A 20869-nucleotide genomic window follows, 5' to 3' on the forward strand; every position below is an offset into this window, starting at 1 on the left:
GGAACAAGCCAAATTCCAGCAACAGTGGCGGTAAGCACCGCGAGTGTTACTACCGCCGGCCAGATAACCAGGATATCTGCTTACAGTACCTCTGCTACCAGACAACTGCCTAAACCTACGGTCTATTCCACAGGATTGTAAATGTAGGGATGTTTCGAAAATAACCATTTACTCCAATATCAAAACAGCTACGGTAAAAATAAAAAGACGTGCATCATCCCGGACATAATGCAACACCACATGCGAAATTACACAGATATGCGACGTACGGCAGAATGCGTTTTGGCTGCGAACATCTTCCAAAAAACTTGGCATCTCTTAACCATGGGCAAAAACATCTGGAACCACTTATAAAAACCACCCCGTATCTGCATGAACTTTTACCTCCCCCCCGCTATTCCAAACAACGCGTTTTTCTGGACCGTTCCAATTCGCCTCGTAATTGTAGGGGTGCGTCTGCGATATTACATTGACCGCGAAAGCAGCAACGGCAAAAATACACATTCGTGCATCAACACGGGCATGCCCGCAGACGGCGTATAAAATTGCGTGCCGATTACACGAAGAGAACCCAGTGTTTTGACTGCGAACATGAAAAATCAGCCGATTACAACACTCCGTCCGGAGGTCCTGACCTCCTTCACGGAGTAAAAATGGTTATTCTGTCATAGAGATGACAGATGGTATAGGCAGGGAAGAAAGAATCAGTGCTACCTTGGCAGCCCTTTTCACTGAGTAATATTTCTGATCTATCATATTTTTCCATGCCTTGTACAGCTTAATTCAAGAGAATGGATGGAGATTTTGATTGCGATGATTGCACGAAAATCAACATGCTGTTATTGGAGTAACTACAACACATCCTTTCTTGGTGGCTTAAAACCAAGTCACAATAGGCTCATATTACCAGGTATGATCCCTTAACATGGCAAATTTGGCTACCGGTATCATAGGGAAACCAGTGGGACTTGGAGGTTAATTTTTTTTTCCATCCCAGGCACACACAAGTTTATCAAACCATCCAAAATTGACTTGCTCGCAAGCTTCTTTAACCTTTGAAGCATCTAAGACTAAGAGGTTTAATACATGTTTACACTGATTTTCAGTACACAAAAAGATCTAGGATGAAAACAGTCACACTGCATTCACACAAGCCCATGGACTCGTCTGAAGAGCACAGTTGATGCAGTCTCACAGGTCAGGCTACTGGTAAGGGAAAGTACAAGTTGAGGGTGGAAAGAGGGTAATCTCCAAGCAGATCTTTTGGTGGCTGCAAGGCAGTATCAATTTGGGAAGACATTATCACTGCCAGGGCAGTGTCCAAAAAAAAAATACCACCACAAGAACAGAAAAGAAAGCCTGATAAAAATGCCTAAAACAGGTACAAAATAAGCTGCTTGGAGAGTAGGAGGAGGGAATGTCATTGGTAAACCCATCAAGGATCACGGCCAATCAGAGCTGGGCAGCCTAACCGGTTGGGTTTAGACCACAGACTAGCCAGAAACCTGACCTGAGACACAACATAGATGTGAAGAAAGGAAATCCAGTAACAAGTGTTGAAGTAACACTTGTGCCAAGATCGTACCTCCTTTCCAATGGGGTATATACCCTCACCTATCCTGTCTTTTGACCACGCAAATCCTGATCTTTTGAGATTTGGGGACTGAAAGGAGCATGCCGTGTCAGACGTGTGTGGATGTGTTTGCACATTCATATCATCACATATAGAGCAACATATAGACCAACCTAACACCAGCCCAGAGCAAGTACAGAAGTCATACCTGTGCCCTCTTTATCCAGTCTTGAAGACGACTTGGGACAGGAAATCAACTTCTTAAGATGTTCGTCTGATCAGGCATGATGTCCTTCCCTTCGTAACGTCAGTCTTTGCTTCTTGTGGTTTTATCTTCTTCTGGTGTCCAGCATATCAACTTTTATTTTGTGAGGACCATTCAATAAGAAACCATCCATGGTGACTGTTGATTGTTATTCTTTGTTCTTACTTAGGATACATTGAGTTAATCTCTTTCATGTTTGCATTGTATGTTTTTCTGCTATTGACTATGAAATTAAGTACAAACGCATAAAGAATCTGGACATTGGCTTTACAACAATTTGTTAACCTTTATTGCCTCTTCTAAGAGTACTTAAAAGGACCTACAATCTTAAGCGCACTCTTATACATGTAGTCACAAAATGCAGCAAGCGAGGGGTTAATCATTTGCACAAAAGCCAGGAAAATTTTCCTGTCAACGCCTACAATATTTAGCCTACTGTCTAAAAGCTTACAAGGTTCAATACAGGTAAAAACGACTCCATGGAAAAAAGTACAAAGTACATACATTTGCAACATAACAAGCCAACTTTGCCATAAAAAATAACACTGTACAAGAAGCTCTGGATATGCTCAATGACTATACAAGATGTAAAACTACTACTTTTTTTTCTTGTATACCAAATATCCACGCACAGGAGTCACAACAAACGGAGGTAGATGTATGAAAATCAAAGCGAGATTCTAGTTGACATGATTTTTTTGTTCATAGCAGACATCGACTTCTGTACGGACGCTTCACATGTGGTCGCACGATACTAGCGTGGAATGGAGAGAAACGACAACACCCATGTTACACAGCCTCCTTGTTGTTCCTTCTACACAACATAGTATACTACTAGCCTATCATACAAAGACCTCACAGTATCACATTGCTTTGTTACTATTGGGCCGAACAAAAATATCATCATTTTTTTTCACCAAGAAAGTAACCAACTTTTGCTGGTACCATGATTTCCGTCTATTGCTACCCTAAAACATCATATTCACACTTCCCAGTAAATTCACAAACCCATAGGTTTTTCTTTTCTTAAAATTGAGGATTTTCACTGGGAACATACCAATTACCAATGACAAGTAGGGATACATCCAAAGATTGGAGGATGTAAACAATTCACATTTTCTATTCTAGCCAATCACAAGACTTGTCTTACAGAAGTAGAGTAAGGTTTCTTTTTTGGCCAATGTTTCCTAAGTATGGACTATGGATACAACTTTTTGTAGAGACAACAGTGATACAATAAGTACAAGAATTAATATGTCTATTAACATTAATACAGTCATAACAATGCCTCACACCGAGACAAATCTCTAACCTAAGCAGTCAAAAACACATCCACACATCAACATGCTCCTTTCCAGTGTAGCAGAAGTTTCAATATTCAAAGGACAAGAAATTTTGGTCGTTCTCATTTTTTCTGCTTGTGTGACTTCCCATAAATTCATCATTCACTGTTTGTCTAAAAGAATTCCTCCTGGAAATTCAACCTAGGGAAAACTGCAAACTGCTCAAGACAAGGGGGGAAATAAAAAAATGGGCATCTTCTGCCATTGCCACACTTTATCTGTTGTATTTTTTTTCCGCACTTCATGATAATATGTACAGTTTCGAATTAGATTTGGACAGTACTTCAAGTACATTTACCTTCTTCACTGTAGAGATTACGATATTCTCAAGATATTTTTCTTGGAAACTGACCACTGTCAGTGAAAGAAACCCTTTTATAACTGCAGAGCTTTCTTGGGTGTAGAGATATCACACAGAGTAAGTGTGGCGGACAATTCTTTGACGTAATTTCCTGCAGTGCTGGTGTAATTTTTGGGACGATGGTGTTGGTGACAGAGGAAGCTGGTGCATGAGTACAAACTGTGGCTCAGTATGTGGGTAGGATTTGAACAATAGACACACCTACCTGCCCAGCAGTCAGCAAACAATATACAACATTAAACCTTCTCCTACTGTGTCGGCAGTAAACAGTGAAAATTTGAGGACACAGCAGGAAGAGGTTTGCAAACTTATCCCCTTAATATCATCCTTGATGTTTATGTTTACTACATGATATATTGTGTAGTACATGGAAAGTTACCAAAATTTTCAATTCCTATGTGTGATCTTCTACCGTCATGTTTTTCTGATCCATATGGAAAAACGAAGTATGAAAAATTTTCTGGTATTTTCTGTCACACCTTTACAAGGCAAGAAGAAAATTAATTTCCTTTTTTCCTATTCCCAGTGAGCAGTTGGCAGTTTCCCGACCTCAACACATTGAAGACTAACAAGACAAATTTCATCTAAGAAGTTTGGTAAAACTCAAATGATTGAGAGGTGAGCATTTCAAGCCATGTCAATGCTGGCAAGCTACTTGTACAAAATTACAAAATAATTACACAGTAATAATTAATCAATTAATATTCACGTGGAATGGATACGTTTTTTTTCGATACTTGATTTTTTTCCTAAATGCTTACTACTGCAAAGGAACCATCTCTCACTTTTTACAAGAAAATTTGTCAGCTGTCTCTCAAAAGAGACAGTTAAACCCTGATTGGTTAATGCCTTTATTTGAAGGCAAGTCATTTTAATGCTCAAAACACCAAGAGAAAGGTCAGAGATCATTTCAGAGATGGTCCTTTCAACTAGCACAGTCTTTCACAAAGTGATTCTCTTGCCCACAAATTTTCAACCAGATTCACAACAGTTTGGCAGCACCACAAAAGTCATGTTTTCTCCATTTTTTTCCCTCGAGTTGGTCAGTTTTCAGACGACACCAAATTTTGACAACGAAAAAGCTTACAAAATACACAAAGAGATCACTTTGTGGAAAGACAGGTATATCTGAAATGCAGTGTTGCCTCTTACATTTGAGAATCATGTGCAGCCTGGTGCCACTTGTTCAGAGAATCTTGTTGTCACTTGTCACAGAAAATACACAAATATTGTTCACAACATTTTGAATCACACCATTTTTAGAAAAGAACCTGGCAGGAGGCTCTGTGGATTGTATTATACGTTCCACACAGTTGCTGAGAGGCAACACTGCATCACAAGAACAATGTCTATCATACAGGAGGGCTGGACCCTAGAACTCAGAATAACCTTGCGTTGGTGTCGTGGGAGTTCCGGAGTCACCGGGAGAACTCGCGTTGTCATGGGATGCACTGGTCGCTTGGGAGAGCTGCTGCGCGGCGGCAGCGGCGGCCGCAGTTTTGGCTGCGTACTGGTTAGCTTCTTCCTGCGCCTTCCCAATGTTCTTCTTGAAGCGGATTCTCTTATTCCCAAACCAATTTGACACCTGCATGCAACACACAAGAACACAGGGGGCGCTGTAAAACCTGCGGAGGCTGGAACAGAGCAGAACATGGGGAGGGGCCATGTTCTACTCCTGGCTTTACTGCGACCCAGAAAAACTGCCTCTGTATCAAAGTTTCAGAAGGAAGCTTCAAATTCATTCACAAGTACATAGACAGACAGCTTTAGGTTGAGAGAGGGGCAGCTAGTTCTGCAGCTGAACCTTTAGGACAGAGAGAGACGTCCCTTAGAGTAACATACCTCATTTCTACCTATAGCTATGTTGGCACTGCTCTTTCCCAATCAATTTTACATTAAAAAAATTTATGGATTTTCAGAAATGCTGGAAAAGGATTCAAATACAGTCGGAAAGCTGAGAATTCAAAAAGCAGCAAAATTTGCAAAAGTTTGCTAGAATTTGCATCATACATTTGACCATCCGGGGCTACATGTTGTGTGAATGAATTTCTAGCCGCCAAGGTGTACTGTGGGTCTGACACAGTGCGGTTTCCCTTGTGTTTTGCCTACTGACATCAGATAGGTTTGGAATTAAGAGAACCTCTGCACTGAAACAAAGGTCTGACCACAAAGTTAAACACTGGTCATCAGAATCAATAGGAACGTAGAAAGCATAAGCAACGGCAAAATCACACCATACTTAAAGCCCCGGAATGGTAACCAAACTTGTAAAAATCACCAAAGAAAACAAATTTTCTTTTTCTTTCGCTAAAAAAATTCTGAAGGGAACAATAAAAGTGACTCAAATGGAACTGATATGAAAGAAACAAAGTCAAAGCAAGGATAGTTTTTGAGTAGAGGATAATCAGCTGTGGGAGCACAGTTTATACAGTTCCAGTAGTCAATTCTTCAGACTACACGACTGGATAGTGACAAAAACTGGAAGTCAACTTGCACAGGATTAGATATATACAAGACAGTCAGCCACAATATCCCATACATTAACATTGGGAACACAATAATCATGCAGATTAGTTGGACCAAGGACATTATACAGTCCTTGGTTGGACATTAGAAATTGCATGCAGTCAAATCGAATAATTTACCTCAGAAAATTAATTAAAAGATAAAAAACGGTAACACATTGTATCTTATCATCTAAGGACATAGTAAGGGTCTTTCTGAACAAAAACTTCAAGTACATGTAAGAAACAAAACATGGTACTTCAATATCTACTACTGTGTCTCAACAGTGTACTAGTATACCATATACAGTCAACACAAAATCACAACCTGGGGGTGGGATCTAATTAAGGTATATCTAATCACTCAGTCTGATGAAATCTTCTGGGATCAGACGATTATTTGGCAATAAACTTCTCCTTGCCCTCGAGGTGTGAACATCTTTTCTTTCAAATACAAGTAAGATCTTTCAAGACTTCTGTAGCAAGCATATCAATAGAAGGGTCTTGAAATAATTACTTTTTTAATGTAAATTTCAGGTTTACACAAGTTAATGAGGTGAGTCTAATGCATGGTTTACGAGCCCGTAAAGCGTAGGTTTGGTTTAACGTGAGTGCAAACCAACATCGTGGCTGCTCAACAATCCAAACGTGTTATTTTTGTGGTTATGACAGTCATTAGCGAATTACTGGGTTGGGCACTGACTCACCATACATGTTCAAGTACATGTGCTCTCTGTACATGGCGTAAAAAGAAAATCTTTTGCTGCCTTATCATGTAGTTATAATAATGTGTAAAACATTCGAAAATTGCAAGGGCTGAACTACACATACAGTACATAGTGGAAGGCCATAGATTTTGTATAAAAGCCGGGCTCGAAATACTGGGTGCATGTACACCATAGTGCACCCAAAATTGAAGCTGTGCACCCAATTTTTTGCTGTGGGTGCACTGGTGCACCCAAATATTTTTGAAGGTATTTTTTACATATCAAATGTATAATAGAATACAGGATATTCTTGGCATCTAAGTGTCAGAAAAATAATAAAATCTAGTAGTATTTGTTTAAGATTGTGAAGTTAGCTCCCATTTTGGATCCAAGCTCAGAAGAGGAGCAGAAAGATCTCTTAATTATGTTTTGTTTGATATGGTGCACCCAAAAATTTTTGTGCACCTTTTCCCAAGAATGAATTTCGAGTCCTGAAAAGATATCCATGCTATGTTGGGCATGGTAATGAGAGTGGAAGTGCCACTCACAGACAATTGGGCAGGATTATCTATTGTTTGCAAACCTGCCTGAGGGTGGGGAAGGTGCAATTAGTTGATAAGGGAGCTGTTTGGGTCAACTTGGGGTGAAGGTTAACTTGTGACTTACTATAATTGTGTATCCACCATTTTGGTATGAAAATTTGTCAGTGATATCTGTTGTAGAAAGCAGCATTGATTGGTATTACTTGCCTAACAGCAATAAAAAGTCTTGAAAATTTGAAACTTGTAGCTAGTGTTAACATACGTGTATGGGAGGATCTGCAAGCCTTTTTCAATGAGGTACTTCAATTCACTGTTTATCATAGCAGGCCTGCTCTAATTCAATGTTTTCTGTGAATTAGTTGTGAAGCTGGATGCTTTAATTCAAAGTTGCAGGTACTAGTATTTGATACCCTGAACTCATGTTAGTGTTATGGACAAATTATTTGAATGGCAGAAGTCCCGATGGAGTGTCTAGTTATGTCAGTGTTCGCAAACTAGTTCTACAAGACACACCGTGAATTAAATGGAAGTTCAACAATCCAATGTTCACAAAACCTTTAGTCAATATACTGTCTGCACACGTGAGTTGCTGGTCCTCCTAAATTTACCATGAAGCTTTGCCCGGATCCCCCCATGCTGACCCTCGTAAGGGCAGAGAGTAAGCTTGTTCCATGACGTACCTGTGATACCGTGATGCCACATTTTCTAGCCAGCTCCTCCTTTGCTTCTTCACTAGGATAAGGGTTGGACAGGTGCGAGTAGAAGTATTCATTCAGGACTTCTGTTGCCTGCTTGCTGAAATTCCTTCGCTTTCGTCTGTTGTGTTGGAATAAAACAACCCAAACAAAGTGAGAAAGACAAACAACTTCATACCTACATGACATATTTTGTACCAATGCCTTTCAATGTGCTAGCATTACTTAACAAGCATGCAAAACAAAGTTAAGCTTTCTGTTTAAGTAGAAGATATGATATTAACACCAACAGAATGTGTTACCAAAGATAGCTTCAACAGCAAAAAGTGCCTCATTGTCGTATCTATCACAAGTTGATCATGAACATCTGTTCAATAGCGTTACAACCTGTAGTCTTGATACGTTGTATCCCCTGATGTAAGCATCTTTCCTGAGTTACAAAATTAGAATCCGTCTTGCCAAGTGGACAGTTCGAGACCAAAAACTGACTGCAGACCACCAAAGAAGTCTCTGTCTAATAAAATCAAGTCACACCTTTTGGGAGGAAACCACATTCTGAAGCCTTCAGAACTGATTGTGTTTCAATCTGGTGGGATTTCAGTCAATTTTCAAACAGGTGGCCTTTTACTCCAGTGCCTCCAAACCAGTAACATGATCCAAATATAATTAGACCAGATGATTGGCCGAATCTGCTGCCAGCCTTTGCAGTAATTTGACCTCTTCACTAGGATTTGAACTCACTTGAAACATGTGGAACACAATTGACCTTGGCACTTTTGTTAGTGATTACCTTGTTGTAATGCAGGAAATCTGTGGCACTTTCTGTAACCCATGACATGTTTGGCTGTTGAAGCTACTTTGCTAACACAAATCTAGTTAGGCTTTGTGCAGAAAAATGCTTAATTACTGTGAAGCAAAGTGATTCTAATCCACTTATCCAGTCCAGTTGTGTTTATGAAAAACGAGCCCTGCTCGGAAAGTGCATTAGTTCTACAGATTCAAAACAAAACCTTAGAACAAGCATGCGGAAAAATGCCTTAAGGTTACAAATAAATAACACAAGAAAAACTAAGGAAAGTCAACTTAAAATAGAAAGAAAATGTCAAGTGCAAAGAAAACATAATCATAAAAGAATGAAGGCCCAGTACTCATTAACTTGTAAAAGAACTCTAACTCATTAATTGGATTTCAAGAATCATTTATGTCTCAAATCAAATGTTAAAATATTCAAAGTCAGAAATTGGTTAAAAATTAACAGAATCAAACTAAGTGCAAAATAAATTACGAACTAACTTCAGAAGCTATAATGTTAATAAACAAACGGGAAGACTGTTAATCTGAGGCTCAAATGATGGCTGCGCTCAGTAATTGAGTAATCTTTGGTTTAGTCGTGGTGTTTACAGAATTTTACAAAGTAGAGGCAGCCCACCCTTTTCCTTCACCTCCCACCTAGCAAAGACCCAGATTAAAACTACACACAGGACAGTTCACAGCACAAATCAGAGGACTGCAAAAAATACCACACGAAGGGAAACTGGGAGGAAAAGAAGACTAAGAAACATCACAGAGCTGTAGAAAGCTGGAGTAACATTCACGGGGAAAAACAGTTGAGCCACATCCTGCCTAATTCTGCAGGAGGGCTGCAGATGTAGACAGGTGGAAGGGCTGAAGAGTTAGAAATCAACCGACAGAATCTTGTATCTTTTGAGCGTCTCCTGTCACCAATGCTCCTCTGACTAAGGCATCATTGGTGCAGAAGCTGAGAGAGATACGAGACTCCACACTTCCACACACTGAAGTGTCGGCACACATGAGAAAGAGGAAAAAAGTGGTGATTCTGCATACCTATTATCTAAGTATCTCGATCTAAGGATCATAATGGCCTCGCATGTCGACTGTTTCAGTTGGACCTGGATGGCGTTAAACTTGCGTCGGATGATCGACACCATGCGATCGATCTCTTTTTGCGTTATGGGTCGGATTTGGGACTGCTCCTTTAGCAGGCTTCTCACGTGCATGGTAAACTCGTTACAGGCCTGAGGGGGGACAGAAAGACAGGAAAGTGAAGGTCCCAGTCGGAGAATCAGCAAAACGGACCCTTCAGCGGCGCACCCCAGTGTTTCTGGCACAAAAGTACAGGTTCCCATGCTACAAGAACCCTCATTGCACCTGCCAAGGAGGCTATGAAGGATTTAGGAGTGCAGGTAGCTTTATTGTAGAGTAGAGTAAAAGGGAGCCCATCCTCAATGGGCCATCTCTTTCAAGGACCTAGCTTTTCATTGATTTGAAAACCAAATTAACCAAAAGATCTATCTTTTGAAGTGACATGGGAGTTCAAGCGGTGAGAGTGGTTTGGCAAAGACAATGGACATGGCTGTTTGCAGCGTTTCCCTAAACCTTTGCACCAGAAAAACTGCAGAAGCCTAGAAGAGGTGATGTTGGTTGTTGTGTGGTACATTGAAACAGCACCTGTAATGTGCCGCCCCACCCTAGTATACCTGGGCCTCCATTCTTTTTCGTTTCTTTTCTTGCACTGTCTTTTCCCTGTGTGATTCTCTACATACCTAGCGTCTAGGAAGCGGGACCTAAGGATCATGATGGCTTCACATGTGCTCTGTTTCAGTTGGATCTGGATGGCGCTAAACTTTTTACGTATGATGGAGATCATACGTTCGATCTCCTTGGGTGCGATTGGCCGGATCTGGCTCTGCTCGCGGAGCAAGTTCACGACATGGGTGGTGAACTCATTACAGGCCTGCTTAGAAAGGGGAGAAGGTGCAGGTTTTGTCATAAGTACCTCGTCCTACACAGGTTACCAACGATGCATGCATGGTCCTATCATCAACATTAACAATTCAACAAACTTTCACTGTATACAGTTAATCTGCATAAATGTTTTCATCTTTCCAAATTGAAACATTTTACTCTGTGCCACAAGTAGGTAAACCTCATATTCTTGGTTCTTCATTACTAGTACAGCTGAATATAAAAATGGATTAGCGTAGTTCTAAGAACAGAGTAACTCACAGGCCACTGGCCAGTGTTACAAATCATCAATATTCTTCCTGTTACAAATACTGTATAATCACTGACAATTCTATACCCTTGCAGTTTTTGTTTCCAATGTACATTACATTGCTGTCTCCTTACGCCAATAATCCAAATGACCACTCCTTGCCTTATCATAATTTCCTTTCCACCCCCTTCTTTCACACACCCCAGTGAAGCTAGGACCCCCCTCTCCAGCCCCCTCCTCACCCACCTGTTCATACTTCTCCAGCTCTGTGTGGTAGATCTGTCTGATCTGTGCCAGCTTCGCTCTGTAGTCCGAATGTTCGATTGTGTTATCTGCCTGTCCTGGGCTGCCCCCTGCAAACAAACATCACACTCAGCTTTCATAATCAGTATGACTTAGAGTTAGACTAGAGTGGATGGAATTTATATGTGCTACCAGTACTTACAGCTCAGATTACCATGTAAACTATAACAACCATGAAATCATTATCATGTCTAAACTATGACACAATTTATACGGTAATGACTCTCTATTATTGGTAATAGCAACAGAATAATCAGAAAGATTATAATTCACGAAGAAACACTTTTAATACTACATTACATTTCTATTCATAAAGATGGAAAGCAAGAAGTTATGAAAATGAAGTGACAAGCAAATGTGTTGATCATGAAGAGTGAAGATTTTCACACAATTACAATTATACAGTCTTGATCATAAATAATTCTTGTTGTACCGAATATCACAAGAGAAACATCTGAAAGCGCGAGACTTGACACTAGGAGTTAGAAGAGTTAGAGGTGTTTGAATGTTAGATTACAGATGTGGTTAGATAGCACCCTCCACAAGACAGACGAGACGTCCAAAATCATTAAGTAAAGTTGGCATACATTCGTCGATACCTGACGCCGCAGCTGCGGCCGCGGCGGCTGCCGAACCACCCCCCTTCTCAGGACCGGCCACCCCCTCCGCCAGCAACATGTTGTCTAATCTCATCAGCTGAGGGTCTGGAGGCTCGTCCTCCTGTGCACCTCTGATGCTCAAAACTGTACAGACAACAGGGAGAGGAATTTATGGTTAATTTTTTTGCATACACAGACAATTGGAAAAAATATGTAGAAGAATTTTATCTATATCTCCTTTCATATACATGTTGTATAATCATGTGAAATAACTTACATTAAAAGAAAACATGTCAATGGCATAACATTTGCTGGGATTCGAACCAGGGACAGCCGGGTCAGTAGACCAGCAAATAGAGGGAGGGAGGTAAAGTGGTCAAAGTTCACCGTACCAGCTTGGGCTTAACCTGCAGTTTGCTAACATGCCACAGGAGGCGCTTTTGCACAAAGCCCACACAGCAAGGCACACTGTGTGGTGCCATCTTTGGTGGTACATGTTCTTATTCAACACTTGACCTAAAATGATTTTAGCACACAACCTGTTACCTTCACATCATCGATCAACCAGTCATTCAGTCAAACAAGATGAAATCTTCCTATTTGACCAAGCAATTATTTCATATTTGCTAAGTCAACATCCTGTATTGGATTTTTCAGCCATGCCGACTGAAAATGTCACAAAATGGCTACAGGCAGCTGAAAAATACAATCCACTCCTTTTTACCCTAGCAAGCTGACTGTTTCCAAATAAAGCAGCAGCATTTGTGTCAAGTACACAGAAGTATATCATTCTTGATATCACCAGAGATTAAAAACACACACCATTTCCCCAGTAACACATTTTTACCACCCTTGTATTGGCTGGCACCACTCTTACTTGTTCAAACACTCTTCTTATCTTAAGAGCAATAAAACTTGCAAAACAACAGATTCTTACATTCCACTACCTGGGCACTGTAACTTCAGTTCAAAGAATTCTCCATCACAGTACTACAGATAGTCTATGCTTTAGCATTATCTGTACATTTTTGGGTGCAAGCTTCTATAGAACTGTTACAAGAATTTCACTATCTAATACAGATGGGCTGGGCAGGCAAACATCATATTTATTCATCCAAACTTTACCAAGTGGCACCTGAGTAAACCCTTACCGTACTTTTCGAAGTAGAAAGCTGTTTGACCGCACCATTCAATTCCCATTCCCAACATCAGGAAAGATCAGCTTACCCAATTCACCCAAAATTTGGCCTTTTTCATGGGTTACAGGTGTTCTTTGTGCTCCATGTATTACTTGCGTCTTTTACGTTTTATCTTATTTATATTTTCCATTACATTTATTTATGAATTTGGTAATACTATTGCATGTGCAAGTCATCAAATCAACACAAGGTAGAATGAAATGAATATATTTTTTAAAATCTTATTCACTTTAAGGTACTAGTTGCTTTTATTCACAGGTACACAAGAAATATGTGGCCTCTAAAGATTCGTGGAGGACTCTGGCAAGAACACTTCAAGAGTGCCAGGGACAACTACTTTTAAACCATTGAAACAGAAGTCAACCGTTATTTGTGTGTTTGCGTAATGTTGCCATGTACAAACCAGGTGCAGCTTTCCTTATCTCTTTCCCTTTGTTTGAAAAATTCACTGCCCAGTTGTATACCTGACCCTTCTGTCTGCTGCCATGGTAACGGAGGCTTGGACCTTCCACTAGACCAAGTTAAGGGTTTCCCGAGGGACTTCACGTGAAGGACATCACTACATGACCTTCATGTAAGGTCATAGTCACAAAGACGTCCCAACTGTAAAGTAACCGTTATACATTCATTATACTATGTCAATTACACATGTGTAAGACTTTCAGTTACACATTTCAACAACAGAAAAATTTATGGTCATAGAACTAGAGTAATCCTACATGTATGTTGGGTCTGAAAACTCATGTTGCAATATGTTAGCTAAGAAACAAGTTACTATGAGTTAACATGATTTCTTTCTAGTCATACATATAAGTCTAAATTTTATATCATAATTTAGCTGATATCAGATATTTATAGCTCACTATTCACCTTTGTATTGCACAGAATTAATTGCAAGTTGATCCATGGAGACTACAAGGAGAGGAGACCATGTGATATGCATTTGTTTTGATACAAAAACACTCGGGAGATAAAAGTGCCTCATTAGTTTACTCATTATCCCAGGTAGTGGGCTTGTTTGAGTCCACCTTCTGATTAGGTTTGCTGCCGACCTGATGTTATCTAACAGAAGATCTGAGTTTAAACTGTCTTATCAGATATGGCCACCCTCCAAGGTACAAATTCCTCCAGTAATCCCCATTCCTACACCCCCCCTATCTGCCAAATTCCTTCAGCAACACATGACAGGGATGTTCTAATACCTGATATATTTTGGCACAGACTTCAATCTTGAGAATCTAGGTGGGTAGGGTGGTCTCAACACGAAATCCTTCTCACAATACCTGGCATGAACAGACCACCTAATTAAAAACGATATCATTTGCTGGGGGGCAAAACACAATCAAGCAGGAGCCCCAGATCTCATTATAAGACTGACAGTGCAGCCTCAAAGTGTCCTTCCATTGATACAAGAATATAGCTCAGGTATAATCTTGAAAAGAATATGAACAAAATTCATTGTGATAATATCTGTCCACAAATCAACAATTTAAATGTTAGGGTTAGACAGAAACACAGGTGCCTATAAGTATTGTTAGTTTGCTTCACACACTTTTTCATACATATCACATGCACACAGTGTAACAAAGACATGTGATTTTTTTCTTATCATATCATATGACAAGATAGGCACAGCAATGCATCCATACATATTTTAGAAAGCCCCTGGTAAAATGCTCCTGAACAGACACCACCTTACCCATCAGTAGGATGAAACGGCCATAAATCTTTAAGAGGGTGACTAACTGGGAAATCTTTCAGTGCGAGGCTATAAATACAAGTGACAAGGCACCATTAAACTTAGAATGAACCTTGGCACTTCCATGCACTACTGCTGGTTTTGTTTTGTTAGGAATTCGATGAAGAGCCCATTTGAAACACAAGCTGTTGAGATTAGAAGGAGTCTGCTAATGGCCATTATGTAAATGGTAATATTTGTGTTTGCATTTAGTTGACAAAGGCTTGAGCACATATTTACACAAACTTTTCCTTGCAATAATGTCTTTCATACCTACTCCAAACATAGTATCTCTCATATTTAATGTTCATAAAATATCCTACTAAACAAAATAATCCCTGTGAGTGTGACAGTAAGATTTAACTATCATAGTCAACAAACAGTCTTTCACATATTACTGTGTATCAGATAAACAAAAATATACACTGTGCACCAGATAAACAAAAAATATGGCATTCACCAGCCGTTACCACATCCGGGTACCTTTCTTTTTGTGTCCAGCACACAATTTGCAAGTTAAATTTCTGCTCTTCCTTGCAGCCAGGTTTTTGAAAGTTCCTGGCTTCTAAAACCATCATAAACTTTACAACTCCTTTTTAAGAGCGTGTAACGACTTTTGCACCAGCAGATATAATTGAAAGAAAGGGTTTGAGGGTTTTCTGAATGGCAGATCTTTCTTTGGTCTATAAAAGACACCTGGACTATAAAGCTGCCAGTTAGCGTGGGGCCTGGGGGGCCAGCATGACCTCCCAGCGACCCCACACATGTTTATCCAACCAACAAATCTGAGCCTGGTCTTGTTTGCATCAAGCCACTTTAGGCCATCCCAGATCAGTATCCTGTTTATACACACACATTGTAAATTGTTAGTCTGTGATCTTGGCTCTCAAAGGGCAAGGAAGATACAAAATCTGTGTTAGCAAATACCCAGGCAGCAGGGAACCAGTCAAGTTTGAAATAACTCTTGGTGGGATGAAATCCCCATGACAGGGGACATTTCATTCAATGTGGTGGTGTGTCTAACAAGACCTTACAACAGTATACCACCACAGTTAGCAAAACTGAACTTCACTGTAATGTACACTGAAATCTACATATTGTATGACCTTCTATTGTTTGTAAGACTTCAAAATGCTGACAGATAGTCAATATTTGAATCAAGGTTTATTTACTCTTGGGTTCTAGAGAAGAAGAAAAACTTCAGTACACAACAGGTATAAATTCCCATACAATTTGACAAACCCTTGATTTTTCCGAAACAGGCTGTCACCTTACTGTGTAACTCTTGCTTCTGAGCAAGGAATGCAGAATAATAATACATGCCATAACATCTATGCTTCTCCAGTCTGTTGCAAGTGTTTTCATTGTTGCAACATTAGTAAAATGAAATGAGTCCGACAATAGACAAACATACAAGTATTGCATAATGTCATATACTACGCCTATAGCAAGCAGCGATGTTAGTAGTAGGTCTAGTAATATGTCTCTATAAATATGTCTGATCTATGACTCTACTGGTAGTGTAATATCAATGCATGTTAATATTAGCTCAAGAAAGCTTCAAGCTAGTATCTTGTAATATTCCAAGGTCTCACTCTCAGGCAAAATTACTGGTGTCATGTGCTGCTCAGAGAAACTGCAAAACTTCTATTTATTTATTACTTCAGACAAAAGGAGTCCTGCAATCTTCTGAAAACCTTCCTAAACCCCTTCAAACACTGGTCAAGAGGGACTGACTCCATGTATCAACAAGGTCTGTTTGAATGATGAAGGGTGAACAATTGCCTTCCCACGGCCTGGATTACAGGGATGGTCCAGACCCTGATAACACTTTTCAGCCAGGAGGATCAGATTTCCACCCACCCCCTCGGCCCAGATAGAGTTACACATACATGTAGGGTCACAGGGGGGTCAGAAGGCTTCTAGGGACGCTCCCGCCAGGCTGCAGGTCATTAAAACCGAAAGGTTCAGACAGGCCAAGTTTTATGGCGCATGAAGTGGGCCAGAGTACAGCGTGTCATTCTGCCAGTACTAATGGCTGCAGTAATGTTGTCTGTACACATGTTCCCTCTTATCTTCAACTGTTACAACATTTCTTCAAGTTTTACATGGCCTTTTGAGGTTCAACTATGAGAATACATCTCGATGCAATGAAAGACTAGAACGCCGAAGTCCAAATGTAAGATTAAAACTCCTGGTGAAACAAGTCTTCCAGAACTCCCACCGACACTAGATCCTTTGAACTCCCAAAGTGTGCAGACTTCCTGGCTGGCAACACTTATCTGATATGTAACTTTACAAAAATCTTTGAAATCCACTTTTCACACTCAAAAAAGAACTGCTGTCAAAGTAGCTTACTCACCGGAACCATTTTAAATTCTCCAGGATGTGCATTACTTTCAAAATTTAATCTGTAGTCGGAAACTCCGTACCTTGCTTCCCTTCCAAGTTCTTTCAGTTGCTCCCTCAACAATCTAGGTATGCGATAAGCTGGAGCAAAAGTTGCCAACAACATCAGCATGCTTTCTGTCACTTTGTCAGAAGGGCTTAATTAGCTGGCCAGACAGACAGGTGCGCTAATGAGAACCCAGCTAGAGGTGACTGCGAGGAATGCACCGCAAACCTGATCAAGTTCTTAATGAATTCCAATCCTCCGCTACTCCACGCAATGCATTCCTCTATTCAATCGGACTTGAACTGCTGATAACATACTTGAAAACACGCTCACAAAACAGATGTTTCCAGCACATGTAGGTTCTGTAACGGACAGTCCACAAACGGATGAAAAATACGAGAGAACTTTAAATTGTTTTGTGTCAACAACCATTTTGTAAATGTAGTAGTATGGGAGGGCGATAGCACAGTATAAGTGCCTCCCTCGCTGGACATTTATAAGAGACTGCTGTAAGGCTTCTCTCAACAACTATGTCAGATATGCCTTCCCGGTAAACAGGGACAAATGTGTTTGAAGTTGTTTTGCTATGGTCCTGGAGGAGAAATGTAAGACACATTGGGCTGATATCTCTACCATTTGCGGAGAACAATAGGTTTTGACAGGGAGTCGGTTATCATGTATAATGACTCGGCCATGCCTGTCTGTACCTGTACCGGCAGGTGTGCCAGCCTAGACAGGTGGTGTTGTGGCATCCCTCCTCATTGTTTAGCTTCTCCTCTCTGATTACATAACAAGTCACAGGTAAGTGGCGAATGTACGCACAATGGGGATGTTTTTCAAGGTGCACACGTGCACCGGGAGCAACAACACCGCCGTCTTCACCACATGAGACCGTTTTCTGAAGCAATGTTTGCAACATAACCTTACATCGGCGACGACAACAAAGTTACTGTTTACTGTATCAATGCTTGCTGTATTGTTCCCCTTTTTTCTTGCTAGCTGCATAACAGGATACACCCAAACTACACAAGTCATTAAGATTGCTATCACTGCATTGTTTGACCTGATTGAATCTTTTCTTGCCCTTATTACACTATCATTGACATACACCAGAACTACAATAGTAAACATGAAACTAAAACCTGTCTAGAGAGTCTATATATTCTGTTTTCTTTGCATATCTATCTAGTTTGTAGTTATCTGTACAAAGAAACATTACTGCAGTTTACCAGTTTAAATTTGGCCTTGTATCTATCTGGTTTGTTGACCATATGTTTCCCCAAGAACAAAACAGAAAGATAGGTATAATTGTCTTGTCACTAATTCTTTTCATCAAGCAACAGATCTTTCCACCCCAGTGGTGATTTTCCAGTGTGTCCAAAGTGGATCTATGGCACAAATACGGGGATTTTTGAATCATAAAAGAAGGAGCTGAAAAGGTGTTAATTCCGTGTCAGGGGCGGTGGACAATGCTAATGGGAGCTTAACATTCAAGTTCTGACAAATGGTGAATTTATGAGATGCTTATTAAATCAAAATCTTCACTGTGAGAAGGGAATATTTCATAATTAGAGATGCTTCTAAAAATGGTAACGTGTAAGAACAGCTACAGTTGGATCATGTGGATTCTAAAAAAAATGGGAAAATGCCTGAGGGAAGAAATACCCAGGAAAATACACGGCTTTGTCAGACACAAGTGGTTGTACTAAAGGGACAAAGAGCGGCTTCACGAGCTGTAGTTCGGCACTTAAAAGTCTTTTCTTGTCTGCTTTTAGTTTCATAGGTAAGCCTTAGGTGAATCCAAAGCAGGATTACAAAGAGCACATGAGCAAAATGGCCAAATAATATCTGGTAGGGCTAAAATTCTGGTTGCATATTATAAAAAACAATGTCAAATTTCTTAGTCTTTACTTGATCATAATATATGAATTAGCATACTGATTCATACATATAATCATGAAAAATTGGTATGATGCATACCAGGGCTTTGGTGACAAATATCATCACATGTCACTAAAAATATGACTGACAGTTCAAGAATAAACAGAGACCCCCCTCCCCCTCTTCTGTCAAACTGAACCTTATTTTCCATCATCAACTAATGATATGCTTTGGTAGACAAATGTTTCCAAAGAGAATAATACTGGCTCACTGATACAAGAATGAAACGGCAACATTAATAACTGTGCAACTGTCGCACACACACTTATATGGAATTTTTCATGCTAGTAACATGTGAATTTTGTAACTACTAGTGAGACATTCTCTGTTTTCCATCAACTAATGATATGCTTTGGTAGACAAATGTTTCCAAAGAGAATAATACAGGCTCACTGATACAAGAATGAAACTGCAACATTTATAACTGTGCAACTGTCGCATACATACTCATGTGGATTTTATAATGCTAGGAATTTTTTAAGTACTTCTGAGACATTCTCTGTTTTCTATCAACTAATGATATGCTTTGGTAGACAAATGTTTCCAAAGAGAATACTGGCTCACTGATACAAGAATGAAACTGCAACATTTATAACTGTGCAACTGTCGCATACATACTCAACTGGATTTTATCATGCTTTGAATTTTGTAACTACTTCTGAGACATTCTCTGTTCAGAGTCAGCCAAAGTGATTCAGTAATTTCTGCATTTTCCTGAATATTCCCACCCTGCTGAAAGAAAAGATGGGAGGGAGATGGCATGAGGGGTTGACTGCATCAGAAAGGACAGTCCTGCCGAAATGGGTCTCAGTCCAGTGAGCACATTCATTTCTTCTCACCCCCCTATAGGACAGAAGTCCATAAACCTAGTGGTGATCATTTCTTGTCTTATGCAAAGAGGAAACCTTACAAAAGAAAACCTTGAGTCAGTAAATAAAAAGCTTCTCTTTGTGACATTTGTGGTTTCCAGTTTGGAATTTGTCTGCAATGTATGCTATAAAAAAAGAGAGAAGAAAAATCAAAAGAATAAGGCCTTTTCATTTGTTTTGGAAGGTGGCAAAGAAGTGTCATCTTCATTCACCAACAAATATAAACAGTCAGGTCCATAAAGTAGTGTGTAAAACAATTGTCACCAAGGTACAAGAAAAACCACTCATTTCACAGTAGTGTTAAAACAAACAGCCAGACAGATTCACTCATGTTTGACAAAGGACAGCAGATTTATGATCCCTGATAACTGTCAATGTCTCCCCACCTACAAGATTCCTGCAGATTTTTTTGCACTGGGGTGAAAAGTTCATTATTTTTTTCCTTTCCTACTCGTGACTGTAAACAAAAGGGTTGATCTTACCATGAGATAATGGGGTCAGCTATGTAACCAACTAAATAGCTTACACATAGCTAAATGTCAGTTATATATATGGGGAATATTCAAAATAGATTTACCATTTGTATAAGGCTTACAGGTCAGCGACTTATGCAGAATTTTTGGGAACAGCAGTTGACAAAACTTTTTACATAACACCTTTATGACTCATATGCCTATTATTTCTACCAAAGGAGGTCATCCAATATATTTTTATGATCTAAGGAAGGTGATTTTTCCCTGCTGTTTAAGCTTATAATCCACAATTTATCATCTTCTTATGCTGTAAGTACTTGCTTTATCAGGATATGAATTGCACATA

The 20869-nt window shown here is 39.8% G+C and overlaps 1 protein-coding gene across 5 annotated transcripts in view; it reads right to left on the bottom strand.

Moving 5' to 3' along the window:
• The window catches only part of LOC109482458 (pre-B-cell leukemia transcription factor 1-like), a 58420-nt gene that overhangs the window by 4111 nt on the left and 33440 nt on the right, over nucleotides 1-20869 (bottom strand). For 2 of the 5 annotated variants that reach the window (XM_019785172.1, XM_019785170.1), the window contains exons 3-7: nucleotides 11897-12052; nucleotides 11253-11359; nucleotides 10555-10745; nucleotides 7976-8111; nucleotides 4932-5127 (exon numbers count right to left, since the gene is read on the bottom strand). In XM_019785172.1, the coding sequence (XP_019640731.1) occupies nucleotides 4932-5127; nucleotides 7976-8111; nucleotides 10555-10745; nucleotides 11253-11359; nucleotides 11897-12052 (786 nt within the window). Of the gene's footprint in view, nucleotides 1-4931; nucleotides 5128-7975; nucleotides 8112-9835; nucleotides 10027-10554; nucleotides 10749-11252; nucleotides 11360-11896; nucleotides 12053-20869 lie in introns of all 5 variants that reach the window. The other 3 variants (XM_019785171.1, XM_019785168.1, XM_019785169.1) reach the window with 2 other exon arrangements.

This window comes from Branchiostoma belcheri, unplaced genomic scaffold (assembly GCF_001625305.1).
Source record: "Branchiostoma belcheri isolate BF01 breed outbred unplaced genomic scaffold, Haploidv18h27 scaffold6, whole genome shotgun sequence".
Lineage (NCBI taxonomy): Eukaryota > Metazoa > Chordata > Leptocardii > Amphioxiformes > Branchiostomatidae > Branchiostoma > Branchiostoma belcheri.